Source organism: Eulemur rufifrons, chromosome 3 (genome assembly GCF_041146395.1).
Source record: "Eulemur rufifrons isolate Redbay chromosome 3, OSU_ERuf_1, whole genome shotgun sequence".
NCBI classification, from domain to species: domain Eukaryota; kingdom Metazoa; phylum Chordata; class Mammalia; order Primates; family Lemuridae; genus Eulemur; species Eulemur rufifrons.
In genome coordinates this window covers 86691840-86712241 of record NC_090985.1, presented here as the reverse complement: position 1 = coordinate 86712241, position 20402 = coordinate 86691840, and the positions used below count along the sequence as shown (strand labels likewise).

Genomic DNA, 20402 nt, shown 5'->3' with positions numbered 1-20402 from the left:
AGGATTAATTCTTTAGGAGTAAATTCCACTCAGTTACTACTATTGTCACAAATAGTTGATTCTTTGACGCTCCTGGTTAGCTCAGTGCTACCCCTTTAGGATATTCTTATGTGTCTCCCTTGATAGTTTGTGACAGATGCAACGACACTTACTTCAAATATTCATTCTTTTACGAGATTTTGTTGACCCTGACACAAAGCCATTAAACTGTCTATTCATGTTTGCTGCTCCACTAAATGAAAACTTTACACAATATTTCAGACCAATATTGCTTGAGACAGACAGCTGGATCCTAACACGTCCAGCAGCACAATTTCTGCTTAGCAGATATCAGATTGTTTGCCTTAGAATATTGAAAACAGCTCTAAAGTACTGAAGAATTCTGTCTAGAATAGCAGGGATTTGTGCCTCTGCCAAAAATGCAGAAATTCAATAACTGAACCTAACACCAGTCATTTGATTGTTGCAAATTATTTCTTCCAGAGCATGTTTGCTGGACTGCTGGCTCACTTTCATGGAGGGGCTAGATGTTGCTCTTACCTTTCAATTCTTCCTAACTGGGGAAGCATTTACTCGAGTCACTCTGAAACTTAGAGCACACCATTTCAGTGTTATATGGTAGGTCATGAAGCTAGCCTCCTAGTTTAACTCAAAACTAAATTATAAGGCTAGTAGTAGTAATACTCCAGTGGACATGCTATATATAATGTCTTAAGTTGAAATTGGGTGCCGCACCTAGCCTGGGCTGGTGAAACAAGGATGCTTATTCTGCGCGGAGACTCCCAGAGGGCATCCACTGGGGAAGGAGGAAGTAATCCTAGAAGTCCTAACTGCAGAAACATGCTTGGGGGTTGGAAATGAGAACTTAATTAGGGTCTGCCTGACAAGATCTTCAAATTGCCTCATTTTCATGTGGGTCATTCAGATGTCTTAGCAGTTCTCAGTGCAATGTGTTTTGTGAAATATATTAGGTATGCAGTGTAGCTGTTTTCAGGTTTATTATGCAATAATCTGATTCTGATTCATGAAAATATTTCATTAAATACAATTGCTCATGTAATTACTGTGCTTAATCTACAGCATACTTTAATTAACGCTGTACAGAATTCTGATTTAATCAATTAGATTTGCCCTAGTATAACTTAGCTGAAAATACTTTTTTATGATGCAGCAGCCCCAAAATAATTATTGAGACCTAAGGTAATACACAATACTAATTAAAACTAACAGATTTCCTATGTTAAGAAGAGCATATAATTTGAACTATAATGTTTTTATTTTAAAAAGTAAACTATAAAGAGTAGCATACTCTGTTTCCATTAATAGTCTATTAAAAAGAACCTCATGGGGAGAGTTAGAACTTAAAAGGTATGTTTTATTTTTGTGTCTATTGTCTAATAAATAGCCTTGGGAACAAAAGATTAAACTCAAGCAAGATTCAGTTCTTTTTGGCTTTGGAAATAGGAAAGATATGTTGAAGTTCTAACCCCCAGTACCTCAAACTGTGACCTTATTTGGAAATGGGGTCATTGCAGATGTAATTAGTTAGGATGAGGTCATTCTGGAATAGGGTGGGCCCCTGATCCAATACATCCTTTTAAGAAGATGGCCATGGGAAGACCGACACACAGAACAGTGTGTGAGTCCAAGGCAGAGAGCAGAGTTATGCAGCTGCAAGCCAAGGAATGCTAAAGATTGCTGGCAATGGACCAGTAGCTGGGAAGAGGCAAGGAAGGATTCCCCTACAAGTTTCAGACGGAGCATGACCCTGCTGTCACCTTGATTTTGGACTGCTAGCCTCCAGAACTGTGAGACAATAAATTGGTGTTGTTTTAACCCACCTAATTTGTAGTACTTTGTTATAGCAGCCCAAAGAAACTAAAATCTTCACTAAAACTGAATTGAGAACTAAAACTCAACATAACCAGAATTTACAAAATTGCTTTTTATAATAGTAGGGGGAAAAAAGTATCTTGCCAAACTATTTTTAAAAATGCATGTGCCGTTTTTAGTTGAAGTAAATTTTTATATTCTTCAGTATTGACATAAATATAACAGTTTTGTTCTTCACACACAGCAGTTGCAGAGTGCCCTGCACATAAATCATCCCACGGGATGTTTTGAGGCTTAGTTTTAAAAAGATTAAAAATGAAAATAGCCCTTAAGTATTAAAACACCCACTTATAGAACTTGATCCATAAGATATATACAGAGCTACTGAAATGTGAGAGTAATCATTGAAAAGAATTTGCATGAGGTTCATCAAAGCAAAGTTTCATCTTGAATTTATATGTGGCTAATAAAGAAACTATATGCCTTGCAGTTTGTGGATTATTCAGATTCTTTTATGTTGCCCTTACTTTGACTTTGAAAAAAACACTCTTAGCAGCAACACTATGTGGTGTGCCGGGACAAATAAAAGAATACAAATTTTAGTTCTTGGTATTAACTTGCTAACAGATTTTATTACATAGGATATGGTAAGGATAGAAATTAAAAATATAATGAAAAATGAATTTGGGGGGTTATCTGTAAATTCTTTGATTTTTTTCTTACCTCCTGAATACTCAAGAGTTGATTATTATTTTGTTGTCACGAGAGTGATGATGTTTGATGGAAAGACATCAGTAGATGCCTGCAAAGGATCTGGACACAGAGCAGGGACTACAGCAGCATGCTCCCAATCAAAGCAGTAAGTTTCCTGGCAGTAAGGTCCATGCAAGTCACCAGATACCAGCTGACTGGTGTGCATCTTGTCAGGGCCTTTGGAAAGCAGCATCTTTCAAGTCTTGGAGGTCTTCATAAGCCTCCAGCTCTCCTGACTGTTCTGCACACTGTGGATTTTGCCTGCTTTACTGGTAGAAATAACTAGTATAATACAATCCCACACTCCCAGATCATTTGTTTGTGGTCTAGGCGGGATGTATTGAAGTTAAATTCCCAGGTGAACTATTCCTTAGCAGGACTGAGGCTCATTCCTGCAGATAGAGAACTGGGACTACAAGAAAGAAAGATAAATTACGTTGGTAAAACACAGACAAAACTAATTTTTACTGATTGTTTACAGTACTCTAGTACCAGTGTTAGGCACTCCACATATAATTTCATTTAATATTTCTTCTAAATTTAATTTTGATATTGTTTTTTATGGAAACAATGTACATACATTTTAACATCAAAAAGACTGGGTGGTAAGTGGTTGGGAGTTTGTTTTTAAAAAATATTATTTTCCTTCAAAAGGATATACTCTTTGGCATGTATATTTCATCATTTAAAAAATAAAACCAGTTAAATAATATGACAAGGCTTACATTAAAAACAAGAGTCCCCTGCTCCATCCCTCCTTACTAATTTTTTACTCCTTACTTATTCCCTCTCATTAGTCCAATAATTTTTCATCTTTTTAGTTATTTCTTCTCTTTCCTTTCTTATGTCTACATAACATGCATATACAGGTATTTCTTGATTTTTCAGTCTTTGAGATTATCCCATTGACTTCCTTCTATGAAGGATGAGGATTTAGCTCTCCTATGCTCCCTCTTCTCACATACATTTATAATATTTCACCTCCTCCTATCCTTCTGATATATTTATATCACAATTTTCAGTTAAATCAATATTTAGGGCCAACATTATTTTGACTATATTAGTATTCTTTATAGCTAAGTCACACATAGTATACTATGATTCTATTTCTTCTCTTGTATAACTCATTGTTTTCACTAGTTAACAAATACTTTGTTTTAGTTTGCTTGGTTTTCTGTACTTTTATTACTAAATCATCCCCAAATTCTCTGATGTAAGTAAAAATTGACTCTGAACCTGTTTAAGTGTTCTATCTGTTTCGCATTTATCTTGGGGGAATTTGATCTGAAGTCTTCAGTTCTTTTCCTCCAAGTTAGTTGTTCTGTAAATCTGACATTTTAGATGGAATGTGGGACTTTTCCCTTCACCATTGGGATTTTTTCCCCCATGCCCGTCTCCTGTGTTGGATTCCCTGTGTTCCTGGATCCTTTGTCTTTCTCTTGGTACACGCCCTCATGTTGGTAGATCACATCCTTCAGCAATTTCCTGAGAAAGGTAAATAATTTAGGACCTCACTTTTATGAAAATGTCTAGATTCTACTCTCAGATTTCACTGATAATTTTGCTGGGCGTAGATTTCTTGTATACTTTCCCCGCAAGACGCTGAAGGTATGTGTCCATGGTCTTCAAGCTGTAAAGGGGCCGTGGATAAGTTTCATGCTTCTCTGTTCCTCATTCTGTTGTCCGTGTTTTCCCTCTTCTAGAATTTTTTAGGCTCCATCTCTTTATCCTGGTGTTCATGACATGCCTTGGGCAGACAAATCCCCTAAGAGGATTTATATTGGATTCTAACAAATGCTTCGGGGGTATTACCAGCCTGGGATTAATCTGAATTAGATTCTTGGCTAGCGGTTTATCAGACCATTTAGGTTAGTCTGAATTTGGGCCACAAACCCGTGTGAGGGATGACTCGTGGTTTCAAATTCTCAGTGGCAATTTGTCTCCTCTCTAATCTTGCCAAAATTTGAAAAGGTCAATTTTTCTTGTGGTCCATTAGAAGTAGTGTGGAGGTTTATTTCTAATTTACCTTACACTTAAGGTAGAGTGCTTTGGAATCCAAGAATTCTGGTAGGAGGAGAGTCCCAAAGTAGAATAGCCCTGGGCTTTGCTGTCTGAGCCCACTCCTCAAAATGCCGTGGTAATCAACGTCTATACTCTGTCAGTTTGACAAAAACTCTCAGGGTAGGAGTGTACCACTCACCTTTCTAGGTTACTGTTTTTACTCAATGCCTGCTTTAAAATTTCCTTACTTTTTTGTCTGATGACTTCAAGATGATTTAAAAAGTTATATTTTGTCGAGCAGTTTTAGTTATTTCCAGCAGTCTAGATACCTATCCTGTCATGGTCCTGGAAAAGGAAGCCTACGTTATATTTCTAAGCCTCAATTTCCTCATTTGAAAAATGAGAATAATAGTAGTATCTACCTCATAGTGTTGTGAGGAATGAGTGACATTATTAGTGTAAAGCTCTTAACTGTGTGTCTGGCACCTTAATTAATGTTTACTTATCTTTTCTAAAGTGGCATTCTCTGACTCTAAACCTAAGTTGCTCTATCTTGCTATATTTTTACAGAACTTGATAAATTGTGTGTTTAACATATGAAGCAATATAGTTGGTCCTTTCCATTTCAAAAATTACCATTTCCAATGAGAACCAAATCATGAAACATCATTACTATCCTAGATCTTAATTGAGAACATGAGGTTTATTAAAGGGAAAGCCTCAAATAATTTGTACATTTCTTGAGACAAAGAAATTTGAAAACATCCCCTTCCTGTGTAATCAAGTAAGACTATAAAAGGATATAAAATGGATGTTTTCTCTTATAACAAAGTAGGCTATGCCTTCATTTTTCCCATTTACTATTGCTGCAAAGTGTCAAATTGCATGAGAAGATCTTTTTAAAGTCCATAGATATGTTCACTCTAAGCAGTTGCCCTTCTCTTTAAAAACAATTTCCACCCAGCACCAAGGAGCTCTTGCTCAGATCAGCCTGCTCTCTCTGGCAATTGACCTGACCTGTAGGCTCCCTCAGGGACACTTCTTTAGCAGGTGCATTGTGATATTCTTCACAGCCAGCATGGTTTCTGTACAGGTGGGTTTGATGAGCATCTCTGGGAGTAAAAATCCAAAATGCCCAGTGTCACGTAGTTCAAAAGCAAATGCGTAGGGTATTCCATTTTTGTAGGCCCAATCCATTGAGCTACCAGAGCTCACATCTAAAAGTTAGAAAAAAAATATTAGCCTCACTAAAGAGTCTGCATTTTTTTTTTTTTTTTTGAGACAGAGTCTCGCTCTCTTACTTCTTGCCTGGGCTAAAGTATATTTGCATGATCGTAGCTACTGCAACCTCAAACTCCTGGGCTCAAGTGATTCTCCTGCCTCAGCATCCTGAGTAGTTGGGACTACAGGTACGTGCCGCCATACCTGGCTAATTTATTTTTTGTAGAGACGGGGTCTTGCTATGTTGCCCAACTCTTGGCTTCAAGTGATCCCCCTGCTTTGGCCTCCCAAAGTGCTAGGATTGTAGGTGTGAGCCACTGCATCTGGCCATTTTTCTAAATATATATACTGTATAGTACTGGCTTATTATGTTACATCCTTCCAATTAAATACTGTTTTAATAAAAATGATTTAACAGGAGTTCTGTGGCAACTGGCTCATGAGACCTATAAATCATACCTGCTGTCATCTTTGAGGATCTAGTCTATGTATTAATGTTTTACCAGTAATGATGACCTCCATATTTCTCAGCCTCAATTCCAATAACATTTATCTATACCCTTTATCACTTTATTCACCTATAAACAACCCACACTGTGGACTTTTTTGTTTTTTAGTTCTTGCCACTCAGTTCTTCTCCACTTCCCAGGTCTAGAATATTGAAATTCTATTACCGGAGAGTCTCCTCATTTCTCCCACCTCCCCTGTGTTTCCACTCCCTCTGATCTAGTTCTTTGCCTTTACCCTTCAGTTTCTTTACTCCTTGCTGCCTTCTTATGGTTTCATTTGACTGTCCACTGGGCCACAGTCAATTATTTCACTGAATTTCTCACCAGACCCTCAAAATGCCACATCCCTATCCTTTTTCTGCCTTTTTTTGGCTCATCTTCAATCTTTAGCCCAGTTTTTCTGCTTTCACTTGGTGAAGGAGCTAGAGAAAGTTTTTGTTGAATAGATATCCTATAAAGTCACACTAATCACTGAAGTCAGGCCAAGATGGACGGATCACTTGAGCTTAAGAGTTCGAGACCAGCCTGGGCAACATAGCAAGACCCTGTCTCTACAAAAAATAAATTTAAAACATTAGCTAGGCATGGTGACATGCTCCTGTAGTCCCAGCTACTTAAGAGGCTGAGACAGGAGGATCACTTGAGCCCAGGGGTTGGAGACTACAGTGAGTTATGATGATGCTACTGCACTCTAGCCTGTGTGACAGAGAGAGACCCTGTCTCTGAAAAAAAAAAAAGAAAAATCACTGAAGTGTTTTTATATCCCCAGTGCTGCTCTGGGCTCCTTTTTCTAGTCCTTCACTTATTGAAATTTTCCTATTCTCTACTCATCCCACCCCTCACTTTCCACTGTCCCCCATACTCTAAATGATTACCCCATCACCTCCTCTATTGACATTTGAGCTCCCTGACTTTTCTCCTTCATGATCAGAGAAAGAAATGCTGCTCGTCTTTCACATGCATCATCTCTTTCTTTTTTTTGAGACAGAGTCTCACTCTGTCACCCTGGCTAGAGTGCAGTAGTGTCATCACATCTCACTGCAACCTCAAACTCCTGGGCTTAAGTGATCCTCCTAGATTGACGGGCACAATTAGAACATATTAAGCCATAAGGGCTAAGTTGACGGCTGCTACACTCATGATTTAGTTCTAACTTCCCCCACCTGACTGGAGCCACTACTGCACGAGGCTGGTTGGTGAGAGTTTATGGGGGTCAAGTGTGCCAGTCTGTTATCAGCTTTTGACAATGTTCACTGTGTTTCTGTTTGAAGTAGAATTTGTGAATATTTGCACAGCTCAACAGTATTTTTTAGTTCTGTCTGTTTAACAGACCATCATGTCCAAGAAGACCAAGAGAAGGCTGAAGGAAGAAAATAGATTTTTTAATGAGGATTAGGAATTGCAATATTATCTTGTTTCTGCTAGAGATAAAATAATTTGCTTGCTTTGTAATACTGCAATATCAACACTAAAGAAGTTCAATGCTCATCAGCATTCTAACACTCATAAAGACCACAAATATTTTAAATTAGAGGGAGAAGTGCAAAAGGTTGTACTGCAGAAATCAAAAGACGAAAAGCAAAAGCAAAGATAATTCTTTCAAGCAGCAGTAAGACCTAGAAATGATGTCACTGAAACAATTTAAAAAGTAGCTTATATACTTGAGAAAAAGGGAAGCCATTTGGTGACGTAGAAATTGTGAAAGAATGCATTGTCAAAGTTGTAGGATGCTTAGATCCCAATAACATTTCAAAGTACAAACAACTGCCTTTTTCAAGGAGAACCATAATTGATCGACATTATAAATTAGCCTTCAATTTAACAGAACAACTTCAAGCAATATTTCAAAAGGAAAATATATATTATTCAATTTCTTCGGATGAATCAACTGATACTACTGACTTAGCACAGGTTTTATATTTCATTCAGGTCATAACAGAAGATTTCCTTTGCTATGAAGAGTTACTCGCTTTGGGCACTCCTGTGAACAGAACACGGTGAATAGATATCTTGACAACTTTCAAGATAAATGTCATGAAGTTGAACTGAATTTGGTAAATTGAGCAAGTGTACAAGTGGTGCACCTTCCACGACAGGAAAACATGAAGGGTTTATTGGACACATAAAAAAAAGTAATAACAGATCCAGATGCTCTCATTTCTTTTTATTATATGTTGCATCAGCAAAATCTCTGTGCTAAAGCTATTATTTTAAGAGATACTTTGCAACAAGTTATAAGTAAAATTAGCTATATTGGTGCAAATGCAACATGGCATCGTCAGGTCATAACATGCTATGGTTGAATGATGAGGTATTCAGTGTGGATTTGCCATATCATTCTAAGGTGCATTGGCTATTGCAAGGACGGTGTGAGCCAAAATTTTATCTCTGCGAGAACAGATAGTTAAATTTTATGAAGAACAGAATCAGCAATGTGAATTATTGAAAGAAGATTTCTATAGGAATGCAGCATTTCTGTGTGACAGCATGTCAAATCAAAACTACTTGAATATTTCTTCGCAAGATAAAACTAAGTCTATATATGATATGTGGCAAAAAAATGCAAGCATTTTGAAAAATGCTATCTTTTTCTAAACACTTCTTTAAAAGGAGATTTTGGATGAACATTTTCCCCAGTTAGCAAAGGTCATTGATTAGCAGGATGATATATGCGAATCATTTGAAGAATACACAACTGTTACAGACTTATTAATTGAAGAATACAATGAAAGTTTCACTGACTTTGAGAATCATGACATCACATTCAAATTAGCATTTCAGCCTCACCTAGTTGATATCAGCAAGGCAACTAAAGAACTACAGATGGAATTGATTGAGCTCTCAGTAGATGACATTTTAAAGTCATTTGTTTGCTGCTGAGAAACATCCAATTGAAATATGGAAAAATGCAGAATACCCACGCCTTCGGCAACATGCCTGAAAAATGCTTTCGTGCTTTTCAACCATTTATTGCTGCAAATTTACATTCTTCTACCTAACCCAAATCAAGATCCCCTTAAGGTCACAAATGACTGATTCCATCTAGAGGATCAACTGAAACTGCTGGCCTCCAAGCTGCAACCAAATATTCAAAAGCTTTCCAACAGAAAGTGGACACAACAAAGTCATTAAAAGGTTAACTTTAAAATGAACAAATGGTTTTCATTGTTTAAAATTATTAAGTACATAGTAGTTAGATTTTTAGAAAATAAGGTACATTTTAAAGTATATCTAATTGAAGTTTTCTTGAATGTGGCCTTTATTTGATTACAGTTAAATTAATGCGGCCTTCCAACATGAAAAGGTTCCCCACCCCTGGCCAAAGTACCCAAAGACCCCTTTCCTATAACAGTTCCTTCTCACAATCCTGCCATATATCCCTGGTTACCATCCTTTTTTCTTCTTTCTTTTGCTTTAGAACTTTTGAGTTCTATATATGTTGTGTGTACATCCTCAACCACTTTCAAGCTGGCTCTTGCCTCTACCTGTCTATTAAGTTTTGTTCTTGAAGGTCACCAATGACCGCAGGCCTAGTTTCCTTTCTGTTTTTTGTTTTCCCTCAGATCTCACGTTCAGCCTCTCCACAGCATTTAACATAGCTGACAGCCATTCTGGCTACTCTCTGCTTCTGGCTCCTGTGACCTCACACTCTCCAGCTTTTCAGCACAAAGTTGAAAGCAGGGCGCTAGGGGCAGACCGCTGGCATGGGCTGCATCTGTCCCTACCACCTTCTGGGTGACTTCTCTATGCCTCAGTCTCCCTTTTTGAAAAAATATAGTACCTGCTATATAAGGTTGTTGTGAAAAGTAAATGAAATAATAAATCACTTGAAAGTGCTCAGGATATATTAATATTAGCTGTTATTATTTTGCATCTTTATACCCCAAAGTGCCTAGTATAAAGTTTTTAGTCTAACAGGCTCTTAAAAACCATTTATTAAATGAATAAATGTTTTATAGAAAATCTTTGTATGTTTCCTGAAATTTATATGATCCAGCTTGATATAATCCTATTATTGCTATTATTAAATTTCCAGAGCATGCTAATTTACTCAAATAATACCACTTTTTATGATGTTTTTCCGAGGATAAGTTAGAGATGGAATCATTATGTGAAAATGACGCTGCTGTTTCTCAGATTCCCTTTGCTTCAGTTAAGGACAGAAGATAGGCTGTGTCTTCTGTGTCCCTCTGGTTAGAGTACATTGGAACTACAAATAGTAGTCATAGTAGCCAAAGCCAGAGACAATATGTGCCAACAGTGACATCATGGTGATGTGACAGCCTCACTTCTATAGTAACAGATTGTTCTTGGTAAATATAATGCTATGACTATGCCTTTATACAAAGCTGAAAAAGTGAACTGTTAGCAAGACTTTTAAAAATTAATGTTTTATACATATTAGGTTAGTATTAATTAGTAATATGATTTTGAAAATACTATTAATATTTTTCCCCTTTCCAGGGTAACTACTGAAAAACAGTTCTAAAAAGATCGGCATGAGACCAATGATCATGGACTTTGAAAAAAAAATCTACTGATACTTGTGACATTCTTATTCTTAGGATAAACTCATTTCATAAGCAATGTTAATTGATGAACCAAACTTTTGTTCTGAAGGCTGAAGAAAGTGAGTGGTAAGACATTAGCAATAGAATGATAGGTAGATTAAAGAAATCAAGAGAAATTTGCCACCTTACTGAGAAGCATAATCAGATGTCACTATACACACATATATGGCATGTGTGTGTTTACCTTCATATGCATACATAGACTTTCAGATAGACATGACTTCTCACTAGATTTTCCAAGTCATACAGTGAATGAATTTTAGAGTTTGAAACGCCACGAGTAATGATTTAGTCCAATTCTTCATGTTACAGTTGTGGAAACTAAAGCCCAGGATTAATAGATATCTTGGCCAGGAAACACACCTGGCAGAATTAGGACTAGAATCTACATCTTTTCTCAAAGTTTTTTCCATATACCCAGTTGCTTTCTGTTTCGTATGAAAGAAGAAATACTTTTTAATCACCGTTTAAGGGAAAATTTAGCTGGACATAAGAAAGAATATTTCATAACAAGAATGGTGGAGGGAAGGAGTAAAAGGGAAGCTGTTGAGGGGCTGAAACATTTATTTCGTTATCTTCTCAAGGCCCATTTCCACCCTCACAGTAGTTACAATTGCTTAAGGCGCCCGTTTTTGTATGTTCTAACTGTCATAAGATCTCCGTCCAACCTGTAGTCACTACTGCATGCTTAGTACGTTCTCTGCTTAGAATTTGTTTAAGTGGGTACAGTGACTTCTGTCAAGCTGTGTAAAAGTAATCAGATATAAACCCCTTCCATCTTCCTTGGCTAATTTGATAGTCAAAAATTCCACTTTAGGGAGAATACACTTTCTCCTTTTTAAAAGGAAGTTATAGTACAGGATATTGGTTCAAGAGAGATGATTCTAACACAACATACGCAGGAAACTTACACAACGTTCTGGAGGCAGGTCCGTATCTATATCGAACCCCGTATACCGACTGAAGTGCATTCACAGCTTTATAAGCCGCAGATTCCTGTGAGCGAAAATGGAGAAATTTTATAGATTGTTACACTGATACTTTTAGATACAATGACATGTTATGTGAGCCTTGATCAGTCATCAACATAGAGGACGATGATGGGCACATTAATAGTTACTGGCTATATTTAATAATAATATTCTATTACTCTTATGTCACATGCTCCATTTGCAACATGTTTTGGAACACATCATTTCTTCTGTCTCACAACAATCCAGTGAGCAGCAATATTTCCATTTTACCAACGAGGAAAGGAAGGCTCAAGGCGGTTAAATGGGTGTGCTGGCATTATAGAGCAAAGAGTGGTTAAGTAAAGTACCCATATTTTCTAAGGCTGATTTAGTGTTCTTCTTCACGTTAGTTCAGGGACACCTATTTCTGTAAATTATAAAACGTTCGGCAGGGAAGGGACCAGGTCAGTCTTATTCACACTCATACCCAGTACTCAGCAATGTGTCTGTATATAACAGATGCTTGACTGATATTTCCTACATGAATGTTGAATAAGAATAAATCTATAAAAGTATTATGATAATAATATCGATTCTTAAGCATATATTTCAGTGGTTATGTATAAGATATTTAAAACACATCTGGATCAATTGTGATCTTTAATTGTGTAAGAATGACTTCTCTTATGCTGTGTTTATCCTTATAGGGCACGGGAACAACTTCAGAATGCTTCATGACTTCTGAGGTTACCCATGCCTCCCACAGAGCTTAGTCAGGTACTGCTAAGACACAGAAATTCTAAGGTGGAACTCTTCCTACCAATGCCAAAAATTAGAAAAAATACTTAACACAATCAAAATACTAAACGGTGAATATTCAACTATGACTAGGATGATACTATCCTTTAAACATTTTCAAATAGTATAAAAGCCCTAGTTCCAACAGGAGTTAGAGAAGTATTGTATGACAAGTGAAAGGAAAAGAAGTATGTTGAAACCAGTATACAACTCTCCCATTTCAATTTGCCTATGAATAATTTAACACACTCTGGACAACATGGTGGTGTGCGCCGGACTGAGCTTTAGGTTGCTGTCCTCATTCGGCTCAGGGGTGCATAAGGCAGTATTTGCAGCCAATGCCACCCTTTGTGGCTATTCAGGGACCAGGCTCCAGAAGCTGGCAGACTATTTATTATTGATCTCACTGGTGATGACATTCTTCCCACAGGAGCCAACAGAAAAGGAATGTAAAAACCATAATGAAATATCTTTATGGAGAATGTTCTAAGATTTTAACATCTCCAACAATCTCAGCAATATTCCATGGCAAGGGCAGATATTTCTACATTTAGAACATTATTGCATTCTGCTGGTGAGGACACCTTTGTTCTTCATTATTTCAGATGACTAAACCCAGGGGAAAAAAATCTAAGAAAGAAAAAGAAAACCACTTTGCCTATTTACACAAATTATGTACACAGTTTTAGCCTTTTGAGCTCACTGTACTTCTGCCATTTGGCCACAGGTACATGTTGACAAGGGGTTTGGATAATATCTGTCCACAAAAAGTGAATGCTTTCTCATTTTTTCCCTAGAATTATTTTCCAGGGTGGCACACCTAGACACTTAATAATATTTTAAAGAGTTTACTTAAGTGATTTCTCCTTTCTCCATTGTTTTTTCTTTCCAATTTGTCCAAAAGGACCTAGGCCTTACTTAGTCTTCAGCTGAGAAAGGAATATATTTTTTATTTAAAAAGCAACCTAATGAATGACTTAAAAAAACGTTAGCAGGAACACAGACTCTTACATACTGATGAAATGTTTTTGAAGATTTTTAATACAGTTTGATGGTTTCTGGTTACCATTCAGAGACTGACTAGTTTTTGAGAATTGTAATCTTAGTTTTATTGATTTAGCTTATGCTTAACGCACTCCGGGATTTCTCAACGATGGCACTATTGACATTTTGGACTGAATAACTCTTTGCTGTGGGGGGCTATCCTGTGCACTGTGGGATGATTAGCAATATCCTTGGCTTCTGCCCACTAGATGCCAATAGCATCCCCCACCCCCATTGTGACAATCAGAAATGTCTCCAGACATTGCCAGATGTCCACTGGGAGGCAAATTCAGCCTTGGTTTTGAACCACTGATCTATTCTTATGCCACACCCTCTAATCCAAGGCAAAAGGAAAATAGGCTTAACTCACTGTGGGAAGATAAATTTAAAATATGAAGAACATTCTCATGTAATAATTTTTATATATTGCATACTCCATATCATCTGTTGTTAAGAATATAAATAGACACTGTTCCCATTTGAGAAAAGGCTGAACATTTGCCTATGGAAATATTACGATACAAGGTGTCACGATGCCAGGTCAACAAAACAACAGCTGCAGCAGCAGCAGCAACAACAAAAACAAAAGGAAAGGCTATTTGACTCACAGAGCAGCTAAAGAACAGCACTGCAGAATATGACTATCACTTGACAATATTTCTCAACAGAGGGAATTTGCTCAGGATTCTTGGAATGCCAAGAACAAGTTCCCCTTTTGGACAGAATGAAAGCCTTCCCCAGGCTTTCTGCTGGCTTCCTCACATCCCGGTTCCTCCTAGTTCTTGGACATCTAAGTCAGGAATTCCTGAAACTCCAGCAATTGTTGCAAAATTTGGAGTTCAAGGTATGGGGAGAAAGGAAAAGCTTCTATTTTACAAAAACTTTTTAATTCAAGTATAGCGTTGTAGTATAATAAAAAAATAAATATTTAGTCTTTGTCCCTAGTTCCTGGTGCAAGGCTCCCAAAAATCTCGGAATCTCTAGAGTAAGAGTGTCTTTTGTATGCTAATGAGATGACTGGTGACTGGGGGCCTCTAGATAGCTTCAGGATGGGGGAAGGGGGAGGCTAGTGCCAGAAAGACCAAACCATATGATTTGGGAGTTGGAACTTTTAGCCCCATTCCCTGTCCTCTGAGGAGGAAAGAGGGGCCAGAAAGTGAGTTCAATCACCAATGGCCAATGATGTAATCAATTATACCTATGTAATGAAATCTCTGTAGAAACCCTAAAGAATAGGGTTTGGAGAACTCCTGGGTTGATGAACATTTCTGACATACCTGGAGAACACAAGGAAGCCTGCACACCCACCCTCTGTACCTTGCTTTGTGCTTCTCCTGGTCTTGGCTATTCCTGAGTTGTGTGTTCTACAATAAACAGGTATTAGTAAATAAAGCACTTCCCTGAGCTCTATGAGTCATTCTAGTGAAATATTGAACCTGAAGAAGAAATGGTGGGAGCCTTCGACTCTGTAGCCAAGTCGGACAGAAGTATGGGTAACCTGGGAACCCCTACTTGTGACTGGTGTCTTGTGGGAGCCTTGTGGGACTGAGTCCTTAAACCTGCGGAGTCTAATGCTAACCTTGGGTAATCAGTGTCAGAGTGGAATTGAATCGTTGCACACCCAATTGGTGTTGAAGAAGTGGTGCTGGAAAAAACATTACATGCTTCGTGTCAGGAGGCAAAAATGCCCTCAAATACGCATACAGAAAAGTACTCAAATTTTGAGTACTCAATAAATGATCACAAATTGAACACATTCATGTACCACCATCCAGGCCAAGAACAAGAACAGCAGCAGCAACCCACGAACCCCTTTCTGCCCCCTCCCTTGTACCCAAAGGTAATTGCCATCCTGACTTCTAACACCATATATTAGTTTTTCTTAGTTTTGAACTGTAGGCCTTTAGATGCTATAGACTCTGAAATGACTCACTTTATGACAAATTGTGCCCCATAGGGAACAGCTTGTTGGGTTTCTGATATAGGAGAGAAAGGAACTCTGCTTTTTCATTTTCAAGTAATCTTTTGCCTGAAAGTCGGTTCCTTCTTAGTACTAACTTGTCAGATACATGCCCAGAGACTTAAGCATTAAGCAAATAGCGCTTATAAATTAAAACTTGCTTTTAATTAATGAGAGTCAGACTATAATTTATGAACAATTATTTACTCAATAAAGTTAATTACAGCTCTGCATATGTGACCGAAGCTATAATACTAATCAAATCCATCCTGACCTTTCCTGAATAACCTGTGGTAAGAATGTAAATAGGTTTGAAATGATTGCATTTGAGAAGCAGCACAATGGTCAAAAGCAGTAACTCTGGAGCTAGACCCAGGGCTGAATCCTTCCAAGGACTTGGAAGCTATGTGTCCTTAGTCTAGTCACTTAATCTCTTTGGGACTCAGTTTCCTCATCAGTAAAGTGAGGATAATAAAAGTTACTTTACATGATTGTTATGAAGAATAAATGAGTTAATACATGTAAATACTTCTTAGCATAAACACTGTATGTGTTTGCCATTATCAGTAGTACTTCAAACCATCTTAGCATCAGAGAGGAAGCATGAAGCCTCACACACATACATGAGGCCAAACACTTACCACACAGCTAAAGTTGGGAATGGGTGCATATTTGTAAGAATAGGGGTATAGCAACATCTGAGCATAGGCGTGAAAGGAGAGGTAAGCCCTGATGTGCTTTCTGTGTTTTCGGAGGAAGTTAGCTACGGCCTTCACTTCTGGCTCGGACTCTGGGAAAGGGCCACAGTATGTATCATCACAAGGGTGCACAGAAGCTCCTTCATCTGCAAGTGAGAAAAGACAAAGGGGTGGGGGAATGGGCAGGGAAAAATGAGAGACACAAATCAGCATTGTTAAATGGTAACTTCTTCTTTTATTTCTGTAAATATATGGTATTATTAAGCAATTCATCTAACTTCTTGTCTATGGGAATCAATACTGTAAATTCCAAGGTGATTCAAGTCCCCATACTCCACAACACCCGTACTCTCTCTTTATAACATTCAACACATTTGTAATTAGTGTTCAATATTTACTCATTTAACATTCAACCAATATTTATATTGTTCTAGGTGCCTGGGATACACTGGAAACAACACAGAAAAAAAACAAAAAACAAAAAAACAAAACAAATCCCACAGAATGTAGGCTCTAATAGAACCTGCATTCAATCTAGATTCTTTCTTAAACTCTAATTCTCTGTGAAGGCTGGGACCATGTCTTTCTTGCTGGGCACCCGGCAGCTAGAGCAAGAGTATGGCGAGCATCCAACAAATATTTGTCGAATAAGTCTAAGTCAGATTGAAAGCAAAGGCTAGACATCTGTAAAGGTGTCTGGTAAGATACCAATATTGATAGAGTAAAAACATAAAGGTGGTCCAGAAATAATTTCAAAGAACATGCCAAACCAATTTCTATTACATTTTTAGATAAGCAATATCTACACTAGTTTTGTCAAATCCAAGAGGCTTCTCTTGTTATCTTGGGGGTTGGTTAAAGTTCAGTTAGGAAATCTTCAAAATTTTAATAGTTTTTGAATTAAAAAATCTTATATAGGGCATACTGATTAAGAAGTCTATGGAAGGAAGGAAAATAAGAATCACTATAACAATCACAAAATATTATAGTTCTAAGAAATTTTCCATGGTTATTTGCCACATGGGGCCATTACTCTCTCTCCTCTACCTCTAGAAAATAATAATTCTCTCATAAACTAATGGAAAATGTTTGGCGGTTCTGTGACATAGTCTAATTCTGCTGAACATGAAAAGACAACCAAGTCAAATTGGGCTAAATCTGGAGGACGTTAAGTGTAGTTTATGCTGTAGGAGAGTCAAGAGTCAAGATGGGGAACTCAGAGCAACGGGGGATTCCCGCCTTTGATCTCATTCTGAAGATGCTTCAGAAGCAAGTGGAATGCAGATGGGACCCAGAATGTAATATAAAAGCTATAGCTGATGCTCTGAAGGGAGTGGGAAAAATAGAGATCTGTGGAACATCAACGTAAAGCACTAGACAGGTGAGATCACAAACTGAGCAACTAATTCTGGAGGGAGCAGAACTCAAGAGCCAGAGAAAACAAGAATTTACAATAATCCTAATAAATCTTTTCAAGGGCATGTAGGAGGGCACTGGAAACAAACAGAGACATGGAGTTATAAAAAAGAACCGGTCAGATATAGTAGAGACAAAATATTTAATTCATGGGCTGAATGAATACAATCGATGAATGAACTAATGAGATCAAGTGGGGTTTGAAACACTCCCAGAAGGCATCAGGGAGAGATAAAGAATTGGAAAAATGAGAGAAAAATTAAAGGGTATAAAAAATAAAATAAGCTTCATTATGTGATTAATAGGAGCCCTAGAAGGAAAGAAAAAAAGTAAAGTTAAATATTAATATTTGAAGAACTGCTAATTAAAATTTCCTCACAATTAAGGAAAGATTGAACAGACTTATTGTGCACCAAACAAAAGAGATAAAGTGGGAAATATCAACACTTTGACATATTAAAGTGAAATTTAAGAAAAGGAAACAATTCCAGAGAGAAAAAAGCAGGTCATTTAGAAAGGAACAAGAATCAGATTCACATTTGACTTTTCAACAGCAACACTACGGTAATATTTCCAAAGTGTTTATTAAAAAGGAATTTTGAATCTAGACTTTCATGTCTAGCTGAATTCTCATTCTCACTGATGTTCTCTGGCATAAAAGGCCTCCAAAGTATATACTACTCACTGACATACTTTGAAAACACCCGTGGAGAAAGTATTCCAACAAAATAATGAATAACCCTAGAGAACTTGATGTGAGAATTACAGGAGAGTAAGCAACTTAGTAACATCTGCTGTCTAAATAAGCAACATCCAAAGGGGAGAGGAGGTGCAATGATCCTGGTGTCAAATTCTAGGAGATAACAAATTGATGGAAAGATACAGGGCTGAGGACCAGGGGAGGAAAAAGCATGTTAAGTTGTTAGTCTCTTTTGAAAAGTAGATATAGATATTGATTAAACTTAGAAACTGATAGAAGAAAAACCTAAGTATGAGTCTTAAATTAGGGTTAACCACCAGAAGAAAAATAGAACACAAACTTCACAACTAGCAGAAGTAAGTTTGACCCATCCAATGAAAGTAGTAAAGGAGGGGAACAAAAGGAGAAAGAAGAAACACTGGCAAATAAAGAACAGAAATTAAGATGGGCCAGGTGTGGTAGCTCATACCTGTAATCCTAGCACTCTAGGAGGCTGAGGCAGGAGGATCCCTTAAGGTTAGGAGTTCAAGACCAGCCTGAGTAAGAGTGAGACCCATCTCTGCCAAAAATAGAAAAAATTACCAGGGGCTGGGTGTGGTGGAGTGCACCTGTAGTCCCAGCTACTTGGGAGGCTGAGGCAGGAGGATCGCTTGAGCCCAGGAGTTTGAGGTTGCTGTGAGCTATGATGACACCATTGCACTCTACCCTGGGCAACAGAGTGAGACTCCATCTCGGGAAAAAATGAAAGAAAGGTGGGAGGGGGGAGAAGGGGATGGATAAAATCATACCTAATGGGTACAATGCACACTATCTGGGGGATGGATATGGTACAAAAGCTATTTATGTAACCAAATGGTTTATACCACCATAATATTATGAAACAAATTTAAAAAAATAAATTAGGATGGCAGGAATAAGTCTTAATGTAACAATGATTATGAAGAATGCTAATAGATTAAATTCATCCATCAAATTACTGATATTTTTATATAGAAAACTAAAGATCCAGCAATATCGTGTCTACAGAAAAAAATGTGTAAGTGGATACATCAGATATTTACTTTTAGTATTACTGTGGCAGACGTGGTGTTTATATTAGTTTCCCAAAGCTGCCGTAATACATTGCCACAAGCTGAGTGGCTAAAAACAACAGAAATTCATTCTCTAATAGTTCTTGAGGCTAAAAGTCTGAAATCAAGGTGCCAGCAGGGCCATCCACTCTCTAGATGCTCTGGGGGAGAATCCTCCCTTGCCTCTTTCTGGCTTCTGGTGAGTCCTGGTAATCCTTGGCATTCCTTGCTTTGTAGATGCCTTTCAGTCATGTGTTGCTTAAGCGGGGGGATGTGTTCTGAGAAATGCGTTATCAGGCAATTGTGTCATTGAGTGAACATCACAGAGTGCACTTACACAAACCCAGAGGGTCTCGCCTACTACACACCTAGGTTACATGGTGTGGCCTATTGCTCCTAGGCTGCAAACCTGTACAGCGTGTTACTGTACTGAATACTCTGTGTAACTGTAGCATAATGGTAAGTATTTGTGTATCTAAACATAGAAAAGGTACAGTAAAAATATGGTATTATAATCTCATAGGACCACCTTTATATATGCATTTAGTTGACTAAAGCACTGGTACACAGCACATGACTATGCTCCAGTCTCTGCCTCTATCTTCAAATGGCCTTCTTCCCTGTGTTTGTATGTGTGTCCTCTCCTCTCCTTAGACAACAGCCATTGGATTTCAGACCCACCCTAATCCAGTATACTTCATCTTAACTAACTACTTCTGTAAGTACCCTATTTCTAAATAAAGTCACATTCTGAAGTTCCAATGGATATGAAATTTGGGGGAACACTATCCAGTTACAGTATTTTAAGGGAATATCCTGCTTTAGAAAACCTAGATCCCATATAGGACACATTCTCTGGGGCATTGTTTGTCTTG

At 37.7% G+C, this 20402-nt stretch overlaps 1 protein-coding gene across 1 annotated transcript in view; it reads right to left on the bottom strand.

Moving 5' to 3' along the window:
- Positions 1-5616: 5616 nt before the first annotated feature.
- Positions 5617-20402, bottom strand: part of CPA6 (carboxypeptidase A6) — a 265046-nt gene continuing 250260 nt past the window's right edge. The window contains exons 9-11 of the mRNA XM_069466420.1: positions 16285-16487; positions 11800-11884; positions 5617-5804 (exon numbers count right to left, since the gene is read on the bottom strand). Of these exons, the coding sequence (XP_069322521.1) occupies positions 5617-5804; positions 11800-11884; positions 16285-16487 (476 nt within the window). The remainder of the gene's footprint in view (positions 5805-11799; positions 11885-16284; positions 16488-20402) is intronic.